At 44.2% G+C, this 18,797-nt stretch overlaps 1 protein-coding gene across 1 annotated transcript in view; it reads left to right on the top strand.

Moving 5' to 3' along the window:
- Window positions 1-17,131, top strand: part of LOC130481040 (L-gulonolactone oxidase-like) — a 50,564-nt gene extending 33,433 nt beyond the window's left edge. Inside the window, exons 6-11 of the mRNA XM_056853693.1 lie at window positions 4,254-4,361; window positions 7,895-7,971; window positions 10,615-10,764; window positions 12,853-13,017; window positions 14,303-14,393; window positions 16,946-17,131. Coding sequence (XP_056709671.1) covers window positions 4,254-4,361; window positions 7,895-7,971; window positions 10,615-10,764; window positions 12,853-13,017; window positions 14,303-14,393; window positions 16,946-17,074 — 720 coding nt within the window. The 3' untranslated portion in view covers window positions 17,075-17,131. The remainder of the gene's footprint in view (window positions 1-4,253; window positions 4,362-7,894; window positions 7,972-10,614; window positions 10,765-12,852; window positions 13,018-14,302; window positions 14,394-16,945) is intronic.
- The last annotated feature ends 1,666 nt before the right edge of the window (window positions 17,132-18,797 follow it).

Below are 18,797 nucleotides of genomic sequence, written 5' to 3'. Positions count from 1 at the left end.
TGCATTTTAATTATAATTTCTGCTGCATTTTTTCCTAGAAGAGGTACAAAGCCGTGGTACAAGTTATTTCGGCTGTCAGGATAATGCTGCTGCAGCCGTCTTGTTTGGGGGCTTCCTAGAGACACCATGGCCACTGTGTGAACAGACTTCTGGACTTGATGGGCCTTGGTCTGATCCAGCAGGGCCTTTCTTATGTTCTTATGACCTTTTATTTCAGAAATTGATTTTTTTAATTTTTGGTTATTTATTTGTTATTTATTATAACAACCTGTGATGTATACTAAGCTGAAGGAATGTTTCTACTGTTATCCCCCCCCCCCAAAAAAAAAACGTTTTGTTGGTGGTAGTATGCTGGATTGCATAGTAGCTCTGCTGGTTTGAGGTACCAGTAGGGAATACAAACCACTGCTGTTAGATCAGCTGCTAAGCCTCCAACTCATTTTTAAGACTTCACTACGAGAAAACCAGGGCCCCTGCTCTTCTGCTCTTCCCCTTCCAAAGGCTAATCATGCCTCAGTAATGCCTGCCTCAGTTCTTTACCCACTTTCTGCACAATTTGGAGAGCAACCGTTTCCCCAAAAACTGTCTTCTGTATGTACCAGACACATGGTTAATTTATGGTGGGCGGCTCTTGGATATGTTCAGTGCCACCAACAAAGCAAAGCAGTAATTGGCTCAGGGACATTCATTCGTCCTTCCAAAGACGCAGACAAGCAACAACAACGAAAGAGGTCAACTAGTGATGTAACTGAGAGCAGATGCTTGTGATGGGGTATTTTGTCTTTCTAAATTAGGCAGCTCTGTTGTTAATTTGCTGAATGTAACAAGGTTACACTTCCTAGCACAGATGACTAAATTACCTCCTTATTTAACTCTCCCTCTGAACTTGTATTTTTCCCCCACCTTTTAAAATGGAGGCACTGTGTACAACCAGCCAGTGCTAAGATGGAAAGATGGCTGTCCACTGTCAAACTCAGAAAACAGGAGGACCCGTCACTTGCCCACTTGTGGGCTGACATTTGTTTTAGTCCCCAGATGCCAGGAATAAGAAAGCTTCAGTCCTGAGAGTTCTTGGTGACTGTATCCCTGGATACAGTAGGGAGTGAACCCCAGGACCTGCTGAAATACCAAAAAGTGTTACTGCAGCCCAACCACATATGGGGAGGGTGGGCACAGGACACCCCCAGAAGGGCTGCTGAGAAGAGTCCTTCTCTGATTCCTCAAACCTGTCTACACTGCCCTCAGCTTTGGATAGGAAGCTAGAAATCTTGTGAATGCCACCATGAGTTCCATGGTAGAAGAATGGCAAGATGTAAATGCAATAACCCAAAATGTGTATCACACGTAACAATGGAAATGTCATGCCACCATAAAGTCACTGAAAAGCTTTGGACCTCTGAACAATGAAGATTTGTACCCCTATGGATTGCAGCCATTGCCAGTGTTGACTCTAAACTCCATTTGGGATGGCAAAGGCCATGACTTGGAACTATGAATGACCTGTATGCATGGTAGATAGTCTCTACTGTGGAGGGTGTTTCTTCTTCTGCCAAAACTTTCATTTGCAACAGAGCCCAGTGAAAGCCATTGATCTTGTGCCAATGGATGTTTATAGGGAAGTGTGTTGTGTGGCAGAGACTATCTAGCGTGCATGGAACTTGTGCATAGGATCCAAGCCCATGACTGAAGAAGCAAGTTTGTCTTTTGCTGCTATTTCTGATCTGGCAGCTAAGGTGGGGAAGAATTCAAGCCTGCTGTGTGAAAGATTGCCTCCCTGCTAGTCAGGTTCTCTGGTTCCTGCTTCATGGGATGGAAGCTGGGGAACAGAAAGAAGGGAGTGTGACATTTTTCATTTAAAAGAACATGAAGGTTTTATTTTTTGAAAAATCACAGTCAATCTACTATGGTTGTCTGACAATTTTCTGTAATGTCTGAAGGTAGGCTATTTGTTTTTGTTCAGAAGTGGGGGGCGGGGAGCAGCAGAAGGGATAGAAGCAGCTAGCTTTGGAAAAGTAACCCCTGACCCTCGCTACACCTTGGACTTCTCCTTGTTACCTGTTCAGCCTCTGGCTTGCTGACTGTGTACCGATTCCCCAAAAAGTAGTACCAGCCCCATTTGACATTGCTTCAAGTCTAGAATACCAGGTGGAACTGGGGTGGGGGGGCTTTGCATAGGTTTAAAATTTAAATCTTATTGATTAATTAAGCCAAATTAATAAATGAATGAAAGACTAGACTAGACTAGACTAGACTAGACTAGACTAGACTAGAATAGAATAGAATAGAATAATGTGAAAATCTGCCAGATTTGGTGTTGTTCAGCATTGGCAGGGAAGTTCCCCCATAAAAGTTCCAAATGGACTGGGATTGGAAGTGTTGAAAGAAATTCCACTTAAAATATAAAATGGAATTTTTGCTAGCACATTTCAATAAGAACAATTTCCCCTCAGATTAGTTTCACCTGGGGTGGACTCCTTGATCCATTATCGCTCTTGTCACTCCATCTTTTTTTTAAAAAAAACAACAACCCACAAATGTCTCTGTAAGTGAGAACTGGGGGTCTCTGTTTCTTGGGTTATCAGAGGCAAACTAGCTAAGTACCCATTTGTTTTGTCTATAGAGGCAGGAGGAGGGGTAAGCAAGAGAATGAATAGATCACAGCGAGGCCAGCAAAATCCATCAGGGAGCCTTCCAACTGTGGCTGGAGGTGATGCATGAAAAATAGAGTCGGCATGATTTAAACAGCTCCATCTTCTTAATGATGCTCATTCAGGCAGCAGCAGTCAAAAACAACCACCCAAGGACAATTTCTCAAAATGAAAAAGCTCCATTGCCCATGTAACCCATTTCCACGCATCTTCCCCCATCCAATAAACGTAGTCTTGGAAACAGAACAGAGATACAGAACTTTGGGTCTGTGCATAAGTTTCCAATCAGGCAAGAATCTAAGTCAAGGCATCAGGCAGAGACGTCAACCTTCATCTCCTTGAACTGGGGTTGCCAAATGCAGCTGATTCCTTATTTTATTTTTTTTAACAAACTCTTCAGATTTCATAGCACAGAGGACATCTGTTATGGATAGATTTGTCCATATTGTAATTTCGAGCCCGTATGCCATACTGGTGGGACCAGGACTTGAGAGGCCGAGGTTCAGGGGCCCATTACCCTCTGAGCCCAACACACTTTACAGGATTGTTATGAAGATAAAATGGAGTAAGGGGAAATGGTATACGCTACCCTGAGCTCCGTGGAGGAAGGGGAAGGAAAAAAAATATACTAGATGCTGTGAGTTCTTCCTAAACAGAATGCAATTCCAGTGATAAAAAGTCTGTTTCACATTCAAGATTAATCACAGCTGATGTGCCATTTCTCCTCTTGCTTGCATCTCAAAAGCTGCTTTCTTTTTCATCATGTTTATTATTATTCCGGTTGATTTTCATCACTGTGTTCATTTTGTTTCTGTAGGGTTCAATGGGATATATAGTCTTGGCTTTCATGTCTGTTTCATCTCTTCTGACCCCTCCTGACTCTGTCCCCTTTCTCTCGGCCTCTTGAACTCTCCAAAGCAGACTGCCAGGGATCACTGACCCTAATGAAAAGAATGGCATTTTGGGGTTAATATTTTCATTTGTTTTCATTGCAGAATGATAAAATCAGGGGAGAGGTTGGATGGATTATTCCCAAATATTTTAGATGGCCATCTGTCAGCAGTGCTGATTCTATGACCTTAGGCAGATCATGAGAGGGAGGGCATCTTCTGGGCATGAAGCAGGGGTCACTTGGGGTGTGTGGGGGGAGGTAGTTGTGAATTTCCTGCATTGTGCAGGGGGTTGGACTAGATGACCCTCGTGGTCCCTTCCAACTCTGTGATTCTATGACTACTATGCACAATGCTCTTGGAGCTTTGTTTTGTTTTGTTTTTAACCTTTCTATCAAGAAACCTATGGAAGAATAGTAGGATAGGCCTCTATTGTCTCCCCATAGAAATTTCAAAACCCACACAATTTCCACATTACTGTTCATTAAATAGATGCACACATAGTGGTTTTCAGCCTCCCTGCATGTACTCTTAGCCCCTTTGAGGCCTATTTCAGTTATTCTGGGCTCCAAGTATAGGTCTCTTAAGCAATCAGGGACCCGTGTTAGTTTTTTCCCCCTCTGAAATTGATTTTTTTTAACCCCATTGAATTTTCCTCATGACTTGAAGAATATCACCTTTCAAAAAAACAATGATTGGCTTTCATCTCTCCCAGGTACTGGACAACTTAGACAGTCACCTGAAGAAATCTGAGTATTTCCGTTTCCTGTGGTTCCCTCACAGTGAAAATGTCAGCGTCATATACCAGGATCATACCAACAAGGTACATCCCATCATATGGTAAATAACAGAAAGAATGGTTGGGGGGGGTAGGTTAAAAAGGGCGGTATCCTCTCCCCCCCCCCAGTTGATTACCAAAAAAAATTCAATATTACAGATCAGAATGAGAGGGGCATGTATATCTCCCTGGCATTTGAGCGTAGCTTTAATACTGATCCCTTCCTTTCCTTGGCCATGAACTAGAAGGTGTCACGTCAGTGAAGGCAATTCTGTCTGCCACCTTCACTGCAGCTCCCACAGCCAGTAAGGGAAACCATGTAAATAAAGAGAGGGTTTCTTGATTGTCTGTGGGAGCTGCGGTGGGAAAACTTTAATGAAACCTTCACATACGCTTTCCTTAACACACACTTTACGAGGCTCCTTTGAAGTCATTGCCAAGGCTGACCATACTTGGTGCTTGATCAAAATTTGGCAACCTTAATTATTTCTGCAAATTAAATACACATGAATATATTTCCTACATTTTTAGAATGGTGTTTTGTTTTGACCAGGCATGGAAATGCCAATCCAGGGCGCAGGTGCCGTGATCATTAGAAATCCTGGTTAGGCTCCCCACCCTTGGGGCAGCCTACCCATTTTCAAGCCTACCGATCATCCTGCAAAGTTCCTTTCTCTCCTTCACTGCTAAGAAAAATGATACCAGGGAAGGGGTAGAATGAATGTAAATGTTGTGTTTGTGTCTGCTCCATAGCATTGTGTTTTGCAGTATTTAATTTTTGCATGTCAATGACTGGGATTCTGCCCTTTAGGCATTCTCCCATCTGCCCAGGAACCTCTGCCCAATGAACATCTTCCACGTGGCTAGTAAAATGTTGAAATAACCCAGGCACATTGGTGGGGATTAAGCACATGGGTCTCCCATGGAATCATTGCCGCACTGGGAAGGGAGAAGTCCCATTTCAAGAGACAGATCCACACAATCTCATTTCAGTGTTTACCCAGCCATGTAGGAGCTTCTTGCAGATCAGCTGCAGCTGGGAGAATGTCTTTGTAGCTTTAAAGTGTGTATGGAGTTGCAGACTCCAGTTAGCCTCAAATGGGTGATATGGGAGCAGATTGGCACTTTAATATGCCAAGGAAGTTCCTGAAGAGATAGGTCCCCTAGAGGGCCACAGGCAGCCAGGAATGAGCCAGATGGGTCCCAGTAGCCCTGGCAGCACTGCTGGGACCATTGAAGTTGGACCAAGATGGCTGCAGCACAGGAGGATGGGACTGGCAAGCCTGCTCCCCTCCCTCTCATCAGATGCTTGCTCCCGAAGCCTGTTTTAACAGCTCACTCCACCCTGGGTTGAACACATGAAGCTGCCTTATACTGAATCAGATCCTTTGTCCATCAAAGTCAGTACTGTCTACTCAGACCAACAGCAGCTCTCCTGGGTCTCAGGCTAAGGTCTTTCACATCACCTACTTGCCTGCTTCCTTTAGCTGGAGATGCTGGGGACTGAACCTGGGGCCTTCTGCATGCCAAACAGATGCTCTACCATTGAGCTGCAGTCCCTCCCCAAAGAGCTGAAACCTCTTTGTGCCGATGAGAAAGAGGGAAGGAATTTGAAAAGGCTGCTCCTGCAGAGAGGTGAGAGGGAACTCACGAGGGCAACCCAGGAGAGAGAAGCAGAAGATCAACTCCTAACTAGAGCTCATCACAGATGTGAATAATGCTGAGCTTGCATGATCAATGCACAAACCACTGGTTTGTTTCCAGGCTAATTTCAAGGCACCGCTTTGGCCCTTTAAAGCTGGATTTGGGCAAGGCTGCTAAGAGGGGTGTTCAAAATGCCAGGGGCCAGGTCTCCTTAGGAGTTCCATGGGGTCAAGCAAGATGCCACAGGGAATAGAAGTAATATACCCGATCTTATCAAGCACCTTGCATGTTTTTCTGAAGGGGGGAGGCTGAGGGAATCTTTGTGTGGGGTCCCTGGGGGCTCATGGCAGCCCCGAATTCTTTTTTTTTTAAAAAATATATTATTTTTTCATACATTCAATACAATCAATTAACATTGCCTTTCAATCTTTTCTAATTCTCAATTAAATCTAAGAAATATAATAATCATCTTCCCCTACTTTGACTTCCCCTCTTCCTTCTTCTATCTCTAACTTATCTTCATAATCCTCTTAGCAATTATTTTCTAATTCTTTATAAAAAAAATTATAGAACCTTCTACAGTTATTAAAAAAGGAAAGAAAAAAAAACAAGAAAATTGACTTAACTTATAACAAGTTGAATTAGTCTTAAGTCATAGCCTTTAACATTTTGCACATTAAGTTCATTTTTACAGTAAACAATCCACACCTCCCATTCCTTGACAAATTCATCATTGTCTTTTTGATTTACTAGCTCAGTCAATTTTGCCATTTCTGCAGCCCCGAATTCAATAGAACTTAAGGGACATCTACTGCATGCTCTCCCTGCCCTTGCATTACATTAATCAGGTTCTACTGCTTTCATCAATTAGGCTACCCTACTGAGAACTGGGCCTTTTCAGCAGTGGCACCAATCAGTTTATGGGTCACACTCTCAGCCAGTGGTTCTTGAGGAGATTTACAGTGAAAACTGAAAAATCCCAGATGTGCTGAGGTTGGCTATGGTTACTGAGGGATGAGGGAATCCTGGTCCACACATCAAGCCTGCAGAGACTGCACACAGTCATGTTGTGGCCAGCCAGGTTCATGATCCATTCTCCTGGCTTTGTGACAGGCCACAGCTCACTGGGGATCTGGTTTAGAGACTAATGAAAGAAAGGGAGGAAGAGTGATCTGATAAATACCATGCATGTCCAACAATGCGGTGTTTTAAGTTATTTACAAAATTGTCATAAGACTGGATAATGAATATGATAGAAGAAGAGTTGGTTTTTATGTGCTGATTTTCTCTACCTTTTTAAGGAGAATCTAACTGGCTTACAATCTCCTTCCCTTCCTCTCCCCACAACAGATACCTTGTGAGGCAGGTGAGGCTGAGAGAGCTTCCTCTCCTCTCCTCTCTTTCCCTTCCTCTCCCCATAACAGATACCTTGTGAGGTAGGTGAGGCTGATAGAGCTCTAAGAGAACTGTGACTAGCCCAAGGTCACCCAGCTGGCTTCATGTGTAGGAGAGGGGGAAACAACCCAGTTCTCCAGATTAGAGTCCACCACTCTTAACCACTACACCATGCTGATATAGGGTTGCCAACTCCAGATTTGGACATTCCTGGAGATTGGGGGGGGGGTGGAACTTGGAGAAGGCAGGGTTTGGGAAGAGGAGGGACCACAGTGGGGTATAAGGCTGTAGAGCCCACATTCCAACGTGTGGTTTCCTCTAGGGGAATTTATCTCTGTTGTCTGGAGATCAATTGCCATTCTGGGAGATCTCCAAGTTCCACCTGGAGGTTGGCAACCCTAGATGTGAGGCTTGTTGCACACTTATGGAAAATGCTATGCAATCACTAAGTATTCTTAGTAGAACAACGGAAGCAGCGTATCCTTGACTTGCTGGGCTGTTGGTATGATCCATTCCTCTTCTTTTGTCCATCTTTGCAGCCTCCCTGCTCCTCAGCTAGCTGGTTCTGGGACTACGCCATTGGATATTACCTGCTGGAGCTCCTTCTCTGGATCAGGTAACTTTCAGCTTGGATTCACATCATAGCCCAGTGGGGTTCAACAGAGCAAACTTCCCTGTGGGATGTATCTATTTATTCTGACCTGAATGCTACGTCTCTTTTCCATTGATAATGAGGAGTTTTCTCCTGGTGGAAGGAGCTTATGCTGGCGGAAAGCCCCAGTGGGTAGACCTGCCTTCAGAGGAATGGAGTTATGGGAACCATGCCTCTATTACTAGGCCAGTTCTACCTCCAAAGGCCCGTTCTACCTCCAAAGGACTTCCCAATTGGTCTGCCATACCGGCTCTGCTTTAACATAGAATCATAGAGTTGGAAGGGACCACGAGGGCCATCTAGTCCAACCCCCTGCACAATGCAGGAAATTAACAACTACCTCCCCCCTCTACACCCCTAGTGACCAGAAGATGGCCGATGCCCTCCCTCTCATCATCTGCCTAAGGTCACAGAATCAGCATTGCTGACAGATGGCCATCTAACCTCTTCTTAAAAACCTAACATTGTGCCTTCATTTTGAATTGTACGCTGTAATGCAATTGAACTTTTATCCTGTGCCTTCAAAAAGCATAGTTGCACCATAGTTGCACCAAAAAGCATAGTTGCACCAGTCCCTAGCAAAAACCAAAACAAAGCGGTATTATATCTTTTATTAATACCGATTGAAATAATACCCCATGTGCAAGCTTTCCAGTTCTCTGAAGCACCTTAAAGACCAATACATTTTTATTCTAGCATAAGCTTTGCTGTTTGTTTTTGCTGCGACAGGCTACCCCTCTGAAATGAATACTCTGAATTATTTTAACTCCCTGAGGACAAGGGGTTCCCGCCTACACTGTAAATCAACCAGATCTGCACATAGAAACATACCACGCCTTCGACAATATACCAAGCTCAATTTATTTATTTTTATCATGATTTATTAAGCCAGTTATATCCCACCTTCCCTCTTGGTTCAAGGTGGTATTTAGTTATGAATACTGTGTCTATGGTTGGTTAGTTCTGTCTGGCACCCCCTTACTCCACTACAGGTGATAGCTACAATCATGCTGCCACCTAGTGGGCAGCAAGTGAAAACTTGCAGTTGATCGGAGAAAGACACACCCACACATTTCGGAGAGTTGCAGCCAACGGATTCTTGATTACGACTGGTTTCCCAATTACAAACCTAAAAAATACTTAACAGGAAGAAGCAGCAGGGACCATTTAATCAAACTTTTCTTGCAGTTTTTAAAACTGTGTGGTATGTAAAGTGCTGATGTTTATAAACATTGCAACATTGCACAGAGACAAGAAGAGGTCCTTACTCTGGCACTGTGGAAAGAATGCTGATAAATGTTGCCATTTCCATGCCCTTCCCATGCCATACTCCTTTGCTGCCTCCTGCTGAGCTGTGTAAAGGTCCTGTACAGCTGCAGTGGCAGACGCCAAACTATGCCTCCTGAATCAGCTGTACGGGGGTGACATCGGGACTGCATAGCTGTGTGACTCCAAGGATTTGCCCCCCTCCACCAGGCAAAAGACCTGCAGGGCCATCTCCCTAGCCTACTCCTGGTAAAATCTAGCAATATGCTGAAATTGCACCCCACCCCAATATACACACAACTCTTTTGTAAATTACCCTCACTGCTATGCATTTATGCAATTCATTGCAAAGTTATTTTGTTTCCACGTAAAGTTTTTTTTTTAAGCAGTTTGCCTTCCTGAGCTGGAGCACCAACACAGTGATGTCAGTTATGTACAGTACCAAGGTTAATAAATACAAACGCTCGTGCTAAACACGTTGAAGAATGAACAGAAAAATAGCACTAATGACTAAATGGAAACTGTTCAAACAATGCTTATAACAATAAATATATAACCAAACCACGATTGTGTATTTTGATTTTATCACAACATGCAATATATGTTTTTAGGGAATCACACTTGCTGTTATGCAAGGTTACAACAAATAATACACAAGTGTACAAAAATTACCAACAACAACCTAGCAAACAACTTTGCAAACTGTGATTGACATTAACAAAGTCCAATTTAGGATGTTTGTACAGCGCTGGAACCTATTGGGTTACCATTTGTATGCTTTGGGACTTTGTTAATGTCAATCACAGTTTGCTATGTTGTTGTTGGTAATTTTGGTATACTTGTGTATTATTTGTTGTAACCTCGCATAACAAAGTGGGATTCCCTAAGAACATGTATTGCACGTTGTGATAAAATCAATATACACAATTGTGGTTTGGTTATATATTTATTGTTATAAGCATTGTTTGAACAGTTATGTGCAGTATGGCAGGAGAGCTGCATGAGGGTAAGGCCTTCCTTCAGCATCCCAATGCAGCGCTCTGGCACAGATTTAATGGGTTGTGGAGAAGGAGCTGCTCCAATATGATCCTCTTCCCAACTAGTGAGCTTTTGCAGAGAAGACGGCTTCACTACTTTGCATTCAAACAATAGCCTCTTTCCTGCTAAAATGCATTGTTCATGTCACTTCCATTCAAGCAAGATCTATATTCCCCATGCCTGCTGCTTTGCCAAGGGATAAAAGTTGGACTGGCAAACCTTTCTCTCCCCAGGATGTCCCCAGGTTGCCAGATTTACAAGTATGTCCATCTTCAAACTTACGTCATCCGTCCTTTCCTACAGCACGTTCCTGCCCTTCCTGGTGCCCTGGATCAACCGCTTTTTCTTCTGGCTCCTCTTCACCAGCAAAGTTGAACATATGAACTTAAGCTACAAGGTCTTCAACTACGAGTGTCGTTTCAAGCAGCATGTGCAGGACTGGGCCATCCCTATGTAAGCCTACATGCAGTTGGGTCCTACATGCAGAGCTGCAGTGGGAGATGGTAAAGAGAGAAAAACTGAATGATTTGTATGCTGTTAAGCATTAGGAGCCCCGTGGCGCAGAGTGGTAAGCTGCAGTACTGCAGTCCAAGCTCTGCTCACAACCTGAGTTCGATCTCGACGGAGGTTGGTTTCAAGTAGCCGGCTCAAGGTTGACTCAGCCTTCCATCCTTCGAGGTTGGTCAAATGAGTACCCAGGTTGCTGGGGTAATGGGAAGATGACTGGGGAAGGCACTTGCAAACCACCCCATAAACAAAGTCTGCCTAGTAAATGTTGGGATGTGACATCACCCCATGGTTCAGGAATGACCCCGTGCTTGCACGGGGGACCTTTAACTTTACCTTTTTAAGCATTTGGACTTCAGGTTCCTATCCCACAAATCTGAATATATTTAATGGTGTAATTGGTTTCTTCTCCTATGGGACACAGAGCAAGGTTTGAAGCAGATTGACCTAAAGCAATGAGCTATTGGCAGCAAGGAATATGCACCAAGTTCCAAGAGGCAGGGAAAAGCAAGTCTCTTCAGGACCTTGGAGATCTCCCAGAGAAGGCAGATGTTGTTTCAGCAATGGTCAGAGCCCAGATGAACTCTAAGAGGTAGAGGAGCAAGCCAACGCTTGTCCATTAGCTGAGGGCTACTAGGAATCTAGTTTTGGCTTCAAACTGTGGAATACAATATAATTGGAAGGATTCCAGCTTGATTTACCAGCTGGAACCTTTAGGGAAGTAGGGGGCCTTGGGTGGTTGGCAAAGTATCGGAGCTGCAAATTTATATTTTACACTTGAAAGCTGGCAACACGCTCTCTTCTGGTGGACGTGGGGACAGAGAGTGCTCCCCTCCCTTTTGTAGGATTGCACGAGGGGACACCTCTGATGAACATTCTTGCTGATTATATATAGGACCCTTTCTGCCCCAAAGTCATTGGGCTGGATCCAGCCACTGTGTGCAGCAAAGGTTGAAGCCTTTCTGCAGCCGAAGGAGCCTTCCTCCAGTTATTCCTCTGCTTTGCTCAGCATTGTGGCTGGATCTACCCCCAGTGTCAGAAATGTGCAAGGACTGGTACCCACAACACATGAAGCTGCCTTATACTAAATCAGTCCCTTGGTCCATCAAAGTCAGTATTGTCTACTCAGACCGGCAGCAGCTCTCCAGGGTCTCAGGCTGAGTTCTTTCACATCACCTACTCACCTGCTCCCTTTAACTGGAGATGTTGGGGATTGAACCTGGGACCTTATGCATGCCAACCAGATGCTCTACCACTGAGCCACAGCCCCTCCACAAGCAGGTCAGTTGGGTCATTATGCTACCAGTTTCAGCAGAAGGAATTGCCGGAGGCTTGTTCCTGAAAAGAGAGGTGCTGAATCTGAAACCGTCCCCCACACCAGGCTTAGGAACCTTTCCCAAGCCACAGATGTGTGGAGTTAGGCTATGGCGACTCAGTGATGAGGGAATACTACGGTAGTCCACACATCAAGCCTTCAGTCATATACAGCTCAAAGACTTCATGCAGTTTTCTAAGCCATGTATTGTCATCACCATCCAGGTGCAAACAAACTCTCCTGGTTTTGTGTCTCATGGAAGGGGGAGCTGTAATTGGCAATGATCTAATAAATAGCATGTTTGTAAACATCTGTCAGAAGTCTAGAGAAGGCAAGGTATCACAGTGCTAATGAGGATGAATGGATTCCAAGTGCATTTTACCTCCAAAGATGGCAGTGTATGTATATATATATAAAAAATTGTCTTCCACTGAGTCAGACCATTGGTCTATTTCACTGGCACTGTCTACTCTGATTGACAGAGGCTCTCTCATGTTAGATCCTTCCTTGCTTTGCTAAGAGAGCTCCCAAAAATGGAGATGCTGGGGATTAAACCTGAGACCTGAGCATGTATTTGAGTCAGTGTGCTATGGCCCAAATTATTATTTAGCTTTTTGCATTCTTTATGGGCTGTTCAGGTTTCTAGGATAAACACACTGCTTCTGTCTTAAAGTGTTTCATATTGTTTGGCCGGTGGTGTTTGTGTCACCTTCTCACAGTGAAAAAACAAAAGAGGCTCTTTTGGAGCTGAAGGGGATACTGGAGAGCAACCCCAAAGTGGTCGCCCACTACCCAGTGGAAGTGCGCTTCACCCGAGGGGACGATATTCTTCTGAGCCCCTGTTTCCAGAGGGACAGCTGCTACATGAACATCATCATGTACAGGTAAAGAGGGGGAGGCCAAGATCAAAGCCGTTGGGGCTGAGCGCGATAGGTGAGGTTTCATTCGGCGCCATCCAGAACAAAAGTAAGGCTTATCTAGCATTGACTGGAAGTGATGGCTGGTTTTGGTCAAAGTCTTGCGCTGTTTTGGTTGGACTAGATTTTCCGCTAATGGAACGGGAAGTATAACTTCCACCAAGGATGAATGTATTTCCCCGTTTCTGTTTCTTTATTGTCCCAAAATTTGTCTCTCCTTTTTACTCCTCTTTTCACTCTTTAATTTTGATTGAACTAGGAGAATTTCTAAAGTTAATTTTGAAATTAGATCATACATACTTTGCTGCAGGTCCTTCTGGCCACTTCCATCCCTTTTTTTCTCTCTTCTGTGCTACTGTGCATTGCTAAAATATTAGGAAGATGACAAAGAAGCTAAATGAATTATTTGCATCTGTGTTTGCTGCAGAAAGTGTGGTGAATGTACCCATGCCCCAGCCACTATTTTCAGAAAAAGAGTCTGAAGGACTGAGTCAAATTGAGGTGACAAGAGTTGAAGTTCTAGATCTAATGGGGAAATTAAAAACCAATAAGGTCCTGATGGCATACACCAAAGCTTTCTCAAGGAACTCAAATGAAAGACTGTTGATCTGCGAAGCAGCATATGAAACCTGTCACTAAAATCAGCCACTTTACCTGAAGACAGGAGACCAACAAATGTTACTCCAGTTTTTTAAAAGGGATCACAGGCCAATTAGCTGAATGTCCTTTTAAAAGGAAATCACAGGCCAATTAGCTGAATGTCTGCCCCAGGCAATTTAGTAAAAACCACCATCTAAGATAGAATTAAATAGGAGCCTCGTGGCGCAGAGTGGTAAGCTGAAGTACTGCAGTCCAAGCTCTGCTCACGACCTGAGTTCGATCCCAACGGAAGTTGATTTCAGGTAGCCGGCTCAAGGTTGACTCAGCCTCCCATCCTTCTGAGGTCGGTAAAATGAGTACCCAGCTTGCTGGGGGTAAAGGGAAGATGACTGGGGAAGGCACTGGCATACCACCCTGTAAACAAAGTCTGCCTAGTAAACGTCGGGATGTGACGTTACCCCATGGGTCAGGAATGACCTGGTGCTTGCACAAGGGACCTTTACCTTTACCTTTTACCTTAAGATAGAATTATTGGGCACATAGAAGAATAAATCCTGCTCAGGATTTGCAAGCCCTGCAATGGTGCATATGGTCTCCCCAAACTGTGGTATGCCACAGGATTCGTATCATTCTGTCTTGCATCATTTTGCAGGCCCTATGGGAAGAATGTCCCGCGTCTTGACTACTGGCTCGCCTACGAGGGAATTATGAAGAAGTATGGAGGGAGACCACATTGGGCAAAGGTACTGAGGCAGAGTGGTCCTGTTTTGCCCTTCGGCTGCGCTAGACTCTACCTGCCCTGCAAACACAGACGCTCTGACACATGAAGAGGGTCATTCACTCTATGCCTCTCCAGCACACCTACAATAGACTCAACTCTCTTGGCTCTGTTTGGCAAGCAAAACAAAGCAGAACAAAACACCTGGGAGCAAAGATGGCATCCGATTGTCAGCATCTGAGCTGTTGGAAGTGAAATCTTCCTATGGACTCTGTGAAAGGGCCTGTCACGGTTACTCCAAGAAGGGCAGGGTAAAGCTAGAGCCAGAGGATCCTGATTCCCCCAGCCTCAATGAATGACAGCCCTTGGGAGTAGCACGAGTGTTCTGGGACTGGAGTGACAGCCCCCAGAGTTGAATGACAGCCCCTGGGAATAGCAGAAGAGTTCTGGGACTGGAATGACCACCACCAGAGGGGAATGACAGCACCTGTGATTGAAATCAATGTAAGGTATTTCATTCCACCCTAAGGTTTATGATTACAGGTGTAGAGCACTGATTTCAACCACAGGGGCTGTCATTCCACCCTTGGATCTGTCATTCCAGTTCCAGAACATTTCTGCTAGTCCCAGGGGCTATCAATCCACTCTGGGGGCTGGCATGTTCAGTCTGCGCTGGTAAAGTCCAGGAATTCCAGTACCTCTGCCTATACCTTTGATAGTGAACACCTGGCACAGAGCTGAGACAGCTTGATGCTACTTGGTGAAATGCCAAGATGTGAGCAGTGGGGTGCCTCAGGGATCTGTGTTGGGACCGGTCTGGTGCTTTTCAACCTGTTCGTCAATGACCTGGAGTTGGGGTTAAACAGTGAAGTAGCCAAGTTTGCAGATGACACCAAATTATTTAGGGTGGTTAAAACAAAATCGGACTGTGAAGAGCTCCAGAAGGATCTCTGCATACTGGAAGAATGGGCATTAAAATGGCAAATGAGATTCAATGTAAGTGTAAAGTGATGCATATTGGGGCAAAAAATCCCAACTTCACATATACACTGATGGAATCTGTGCTGGCAGCGACAGACCAAGAAAGGGATCTTGGGGTGGTAGTGGATAGCTCAATGAAGATGTCAACCCCGTGTGCGGCTGCTGTAAAAAAGGTAAATTCTATGCTGGCCATAATTAGACGAGGAATAGAGAATAAAACTGCTGATATCCTACTGCCCTTGTACAAATCTATGGTGAGACCACACTTGGAATACTGTGTACAGTTCTGGTCACCACACCTAAAAAAGGATATTACAGAGCTTGAGAAGGTGCACAAAAGAGCAACCAAAATGATTAGGGGACTAGAGCAACTGTCCTATGGGGAGCGGTTGGACGCTTAGGGCTGTTTAGCTTGGAAAAAAGGCGGCTAAGGGGAGACATGATAGAGGTCTATAAAATTATGCATGGTTTGGAGAGAGTGGACAGGGAGAAGTTTTTCTCCCTCTCCCATAATACTAGAACACGGGGTCATCTGCTAAAGCTGGAGGGTGAGAGATTCAAAACAGATAAAAGGAAGTATTTTTTCACACAACGCATAGTTAAATTGTGGAACTCCCTGCCCCAGGATGTGGTGATGGCTGCTAGCTTGGAGGGCTTTAAGAGGGGAGTGGACATATTCATGGAGGAGAGGGGTATTCATGGCTATTAGTTAGAATGGATACTAGTCATGCTGCATACCTATTCTCTCTAGTATCAGAGGAGCATGCCTATTATTTTGGGTGCAGTGGAACACAGGCAGGATGGTTCTGCTGCAGACGTCGTGTTTGTGGCTTCCTAGAGGCCCCTGGTTGGCCACTGTGTGAACAGACTGCTGGACTTGATGGGCCTTGGTCTGATCCAGCAGGGCCGTTCTTATGATTTGTACACACACAAAAGATTGAGATTTTCTGACATATTGTACTTTTTAGGATTACCAAAACCTGCAATTAAATTCTGAGGTAATTTTAAATTGCAGATCTTTGATGAAATCCTGAGGAAATTAATTTTTAAAGTAAAATTCAAAATCTAGCTGTGACTTTTAGTCCTAATAAATAGATCTTATTTTAGTCCTAATAAATAGACTTTTAGTCCTAATAAATAACATCTGTTGCTTCTGCTGGATTCTTTTTAATGAACTAGCATGGCCCATGAGGTCAAATTTTATGTCCTAAGTGTAAACAAAACACCCTGCAATCACATTCTTTTCCATGTTATAACTAATCACTGCCCAGTAATTACCAGCCTTTGCACTGGTTTATCTATAGCATGTGCTCTATTGGAATTGAAAAGTGGTTCATGAGAACCACTTGATGATAGTGTTAGACATGGACCCTTAAGGCTAGGTTTTAAAAATTGCATCTTAATCACTGTGTCATCTTGACCGAGTTTTAACGTACCTCTCTTCTTTTGAGATATTTGTTTATTTCATTTGTAGCCTGTCATTCTTCCCAATAGGGACTCCAAGTGAGAAAGTGGCCTAGTTATAGTCTCTTGCCCTGAGTCTACGAAAACCTAGAACCGGCCCTGATGGCGTTAAATCTATTTCTTTGTTGCCAGGCTCATACCTGCACCCGGAGGGACTTTGAGAAGATGTATCCTGAGTTCCCAAAGTTCTGCACCATCAGGGAGAAGCTGGATCCCCGGGGAATGTTCCTGAACGCCTACCTGGAGAAGGTCTTCTATTGATAGCTGGGATGGAGAAGGTGGCGATGGGAAGGGATGGGGAAATATCTCTAGTGGCCATTTGCAGGATCAACCGGCAACACTCCTTTAGTGAGATCAGACACCAAGCCAAACGAATACAAGATGCATGACGCTATTCAGTTTGTTGAAACATTTTCCAACCCCGTTTTTAGTCTTAACTGAAGAAGCTGACCCCACTTTTCTTATAACCAATGAAGAGTGAACTCATAATGAGATCTTGGCTTTCTATTTCTATTAAACTGCTTCTGTATCTACATTGTAAGCTTTCGTTGTGATTTGGAGGGCATTTTATTCATTAAAATATACAGGTGTCCACGCATCCAGAATTAACCTAAACTGGGCTTTGATGGAACTGTACTGAGGCTGTTTGGCCACAGGAGGGCGTGCATGTCCCAATGTAAATTGCAGCAGTAATTACTTGCAGGCATTTAACACATACTCAAATTAACCAAACCAAATAGAGCCAGCAAAAAGAACCTGAAACAAGGGATAGTGGTGAATTCAGCTAAAACTGAATTAAGGAAAGGATTTGGGGATGCCAACAAATCACATAGGGCAAGATTTGGGTGGGCTCCTTTCCCCCCCCCCCCAATAACTCTTCTTATCCTTGTTTCCCTCTGGGCAGTTGAGCAGTGACATCCTGTGTTTAGCGTTTCAAGGTCCCCAAATATCTTTGTACATGTGCAGCATTGCCCTGAACCACATTGAATCATGGGCTTTGTAGTCTCTATAGCTGCTGCATCTTGTAGCTTTTCTATATGTGTATAAACATATGTACCGGTAGCTTTTGTGGCCATGAAAGCCCTGGATGAAGTGGGACTCTACACATTTGTGAGGACATCAAGGGTGGTGGCAGACAAGACTGAAAATCTGAAAGGCCAGGTGGATTTCCTACAGAAAGCAGTGATGTATCACAAGGTCAGAAAAATTCTTGGCATAATCCCACTGGGGGAAGAGGGGTTTGTCCATCCCTAGCTAGAGATAGCAGAGATAAGGTTAGAGCTGCTTTAGTGGTAAAATGGAAAATCCTGACAATATTATATCTTTACACAATTTAAATATATATAATGTAGTGAAGGGAGATCTTGTTTAAGGCATGCTTTGGAGTGGTTTTTCCACATGATTCTGCAGTGGAAAATATGGATACATGCCTACAAATAATAAATCTTTATTTGATTGCCAATATCTGGGATTATTTCATTATTGTTGTTGAACAAAGTTCCCACCATTACGCTATGCCCTGTAGGGACCAATGTGAAACTGGAGCTTGTATATTGCAAGGAGTTGGAGCGGGGGAGGTATGCCTCTGTGCAGAGATGCACAGTACCCTCCATGGGATCCCTGTCATTGAGGATCAAGCCATCCATTGCCCAGGTAGAGGGCAGGTACTATATTCACTGCAGCTCTGCAATTTTCCCCATTCATCTATATGGAGGAAAGGGGTGCATTTGTTCTCTGCCCCTTCCGAGCCCAATAGTTGAGTCCAGCCTGGACTGCATAGTTCTGCCCCTGTATGTCTCCATCCTCACTTCTTTTTCTTGCTCATGTTCATGCGATAGATTTTTGGGCTTATTGTATGTAATGTATACATCCTCCTCACTGTACATGGTGCTTCGTTAAGGGGCCCTCTCCCAAGGAGTGTAACAATATAAAATTCAACAACAGGGGAGGCAAGAAGGGGAAGGAAAAAGGGAACAATGAGCAT

This window comes from Euleptes europaea, chromosome 7 (assembly GCF_029931775.1).
Source record: "Euleptes europaea isolate rEulEur1 chromosome 7, rEulEur1.hap1, whole genome shotgun sequence".
NCBI lineage: Eukaryota > Metazoa > Chordata > Lepidosauria > Squamata > Sphaerodactylidae > Euleptes > Euleptes europaea.
Note: the sequence above shows the minus strand (reverse complement) of the source record. Positions and strands in the feature narration are given on the sequence as shown.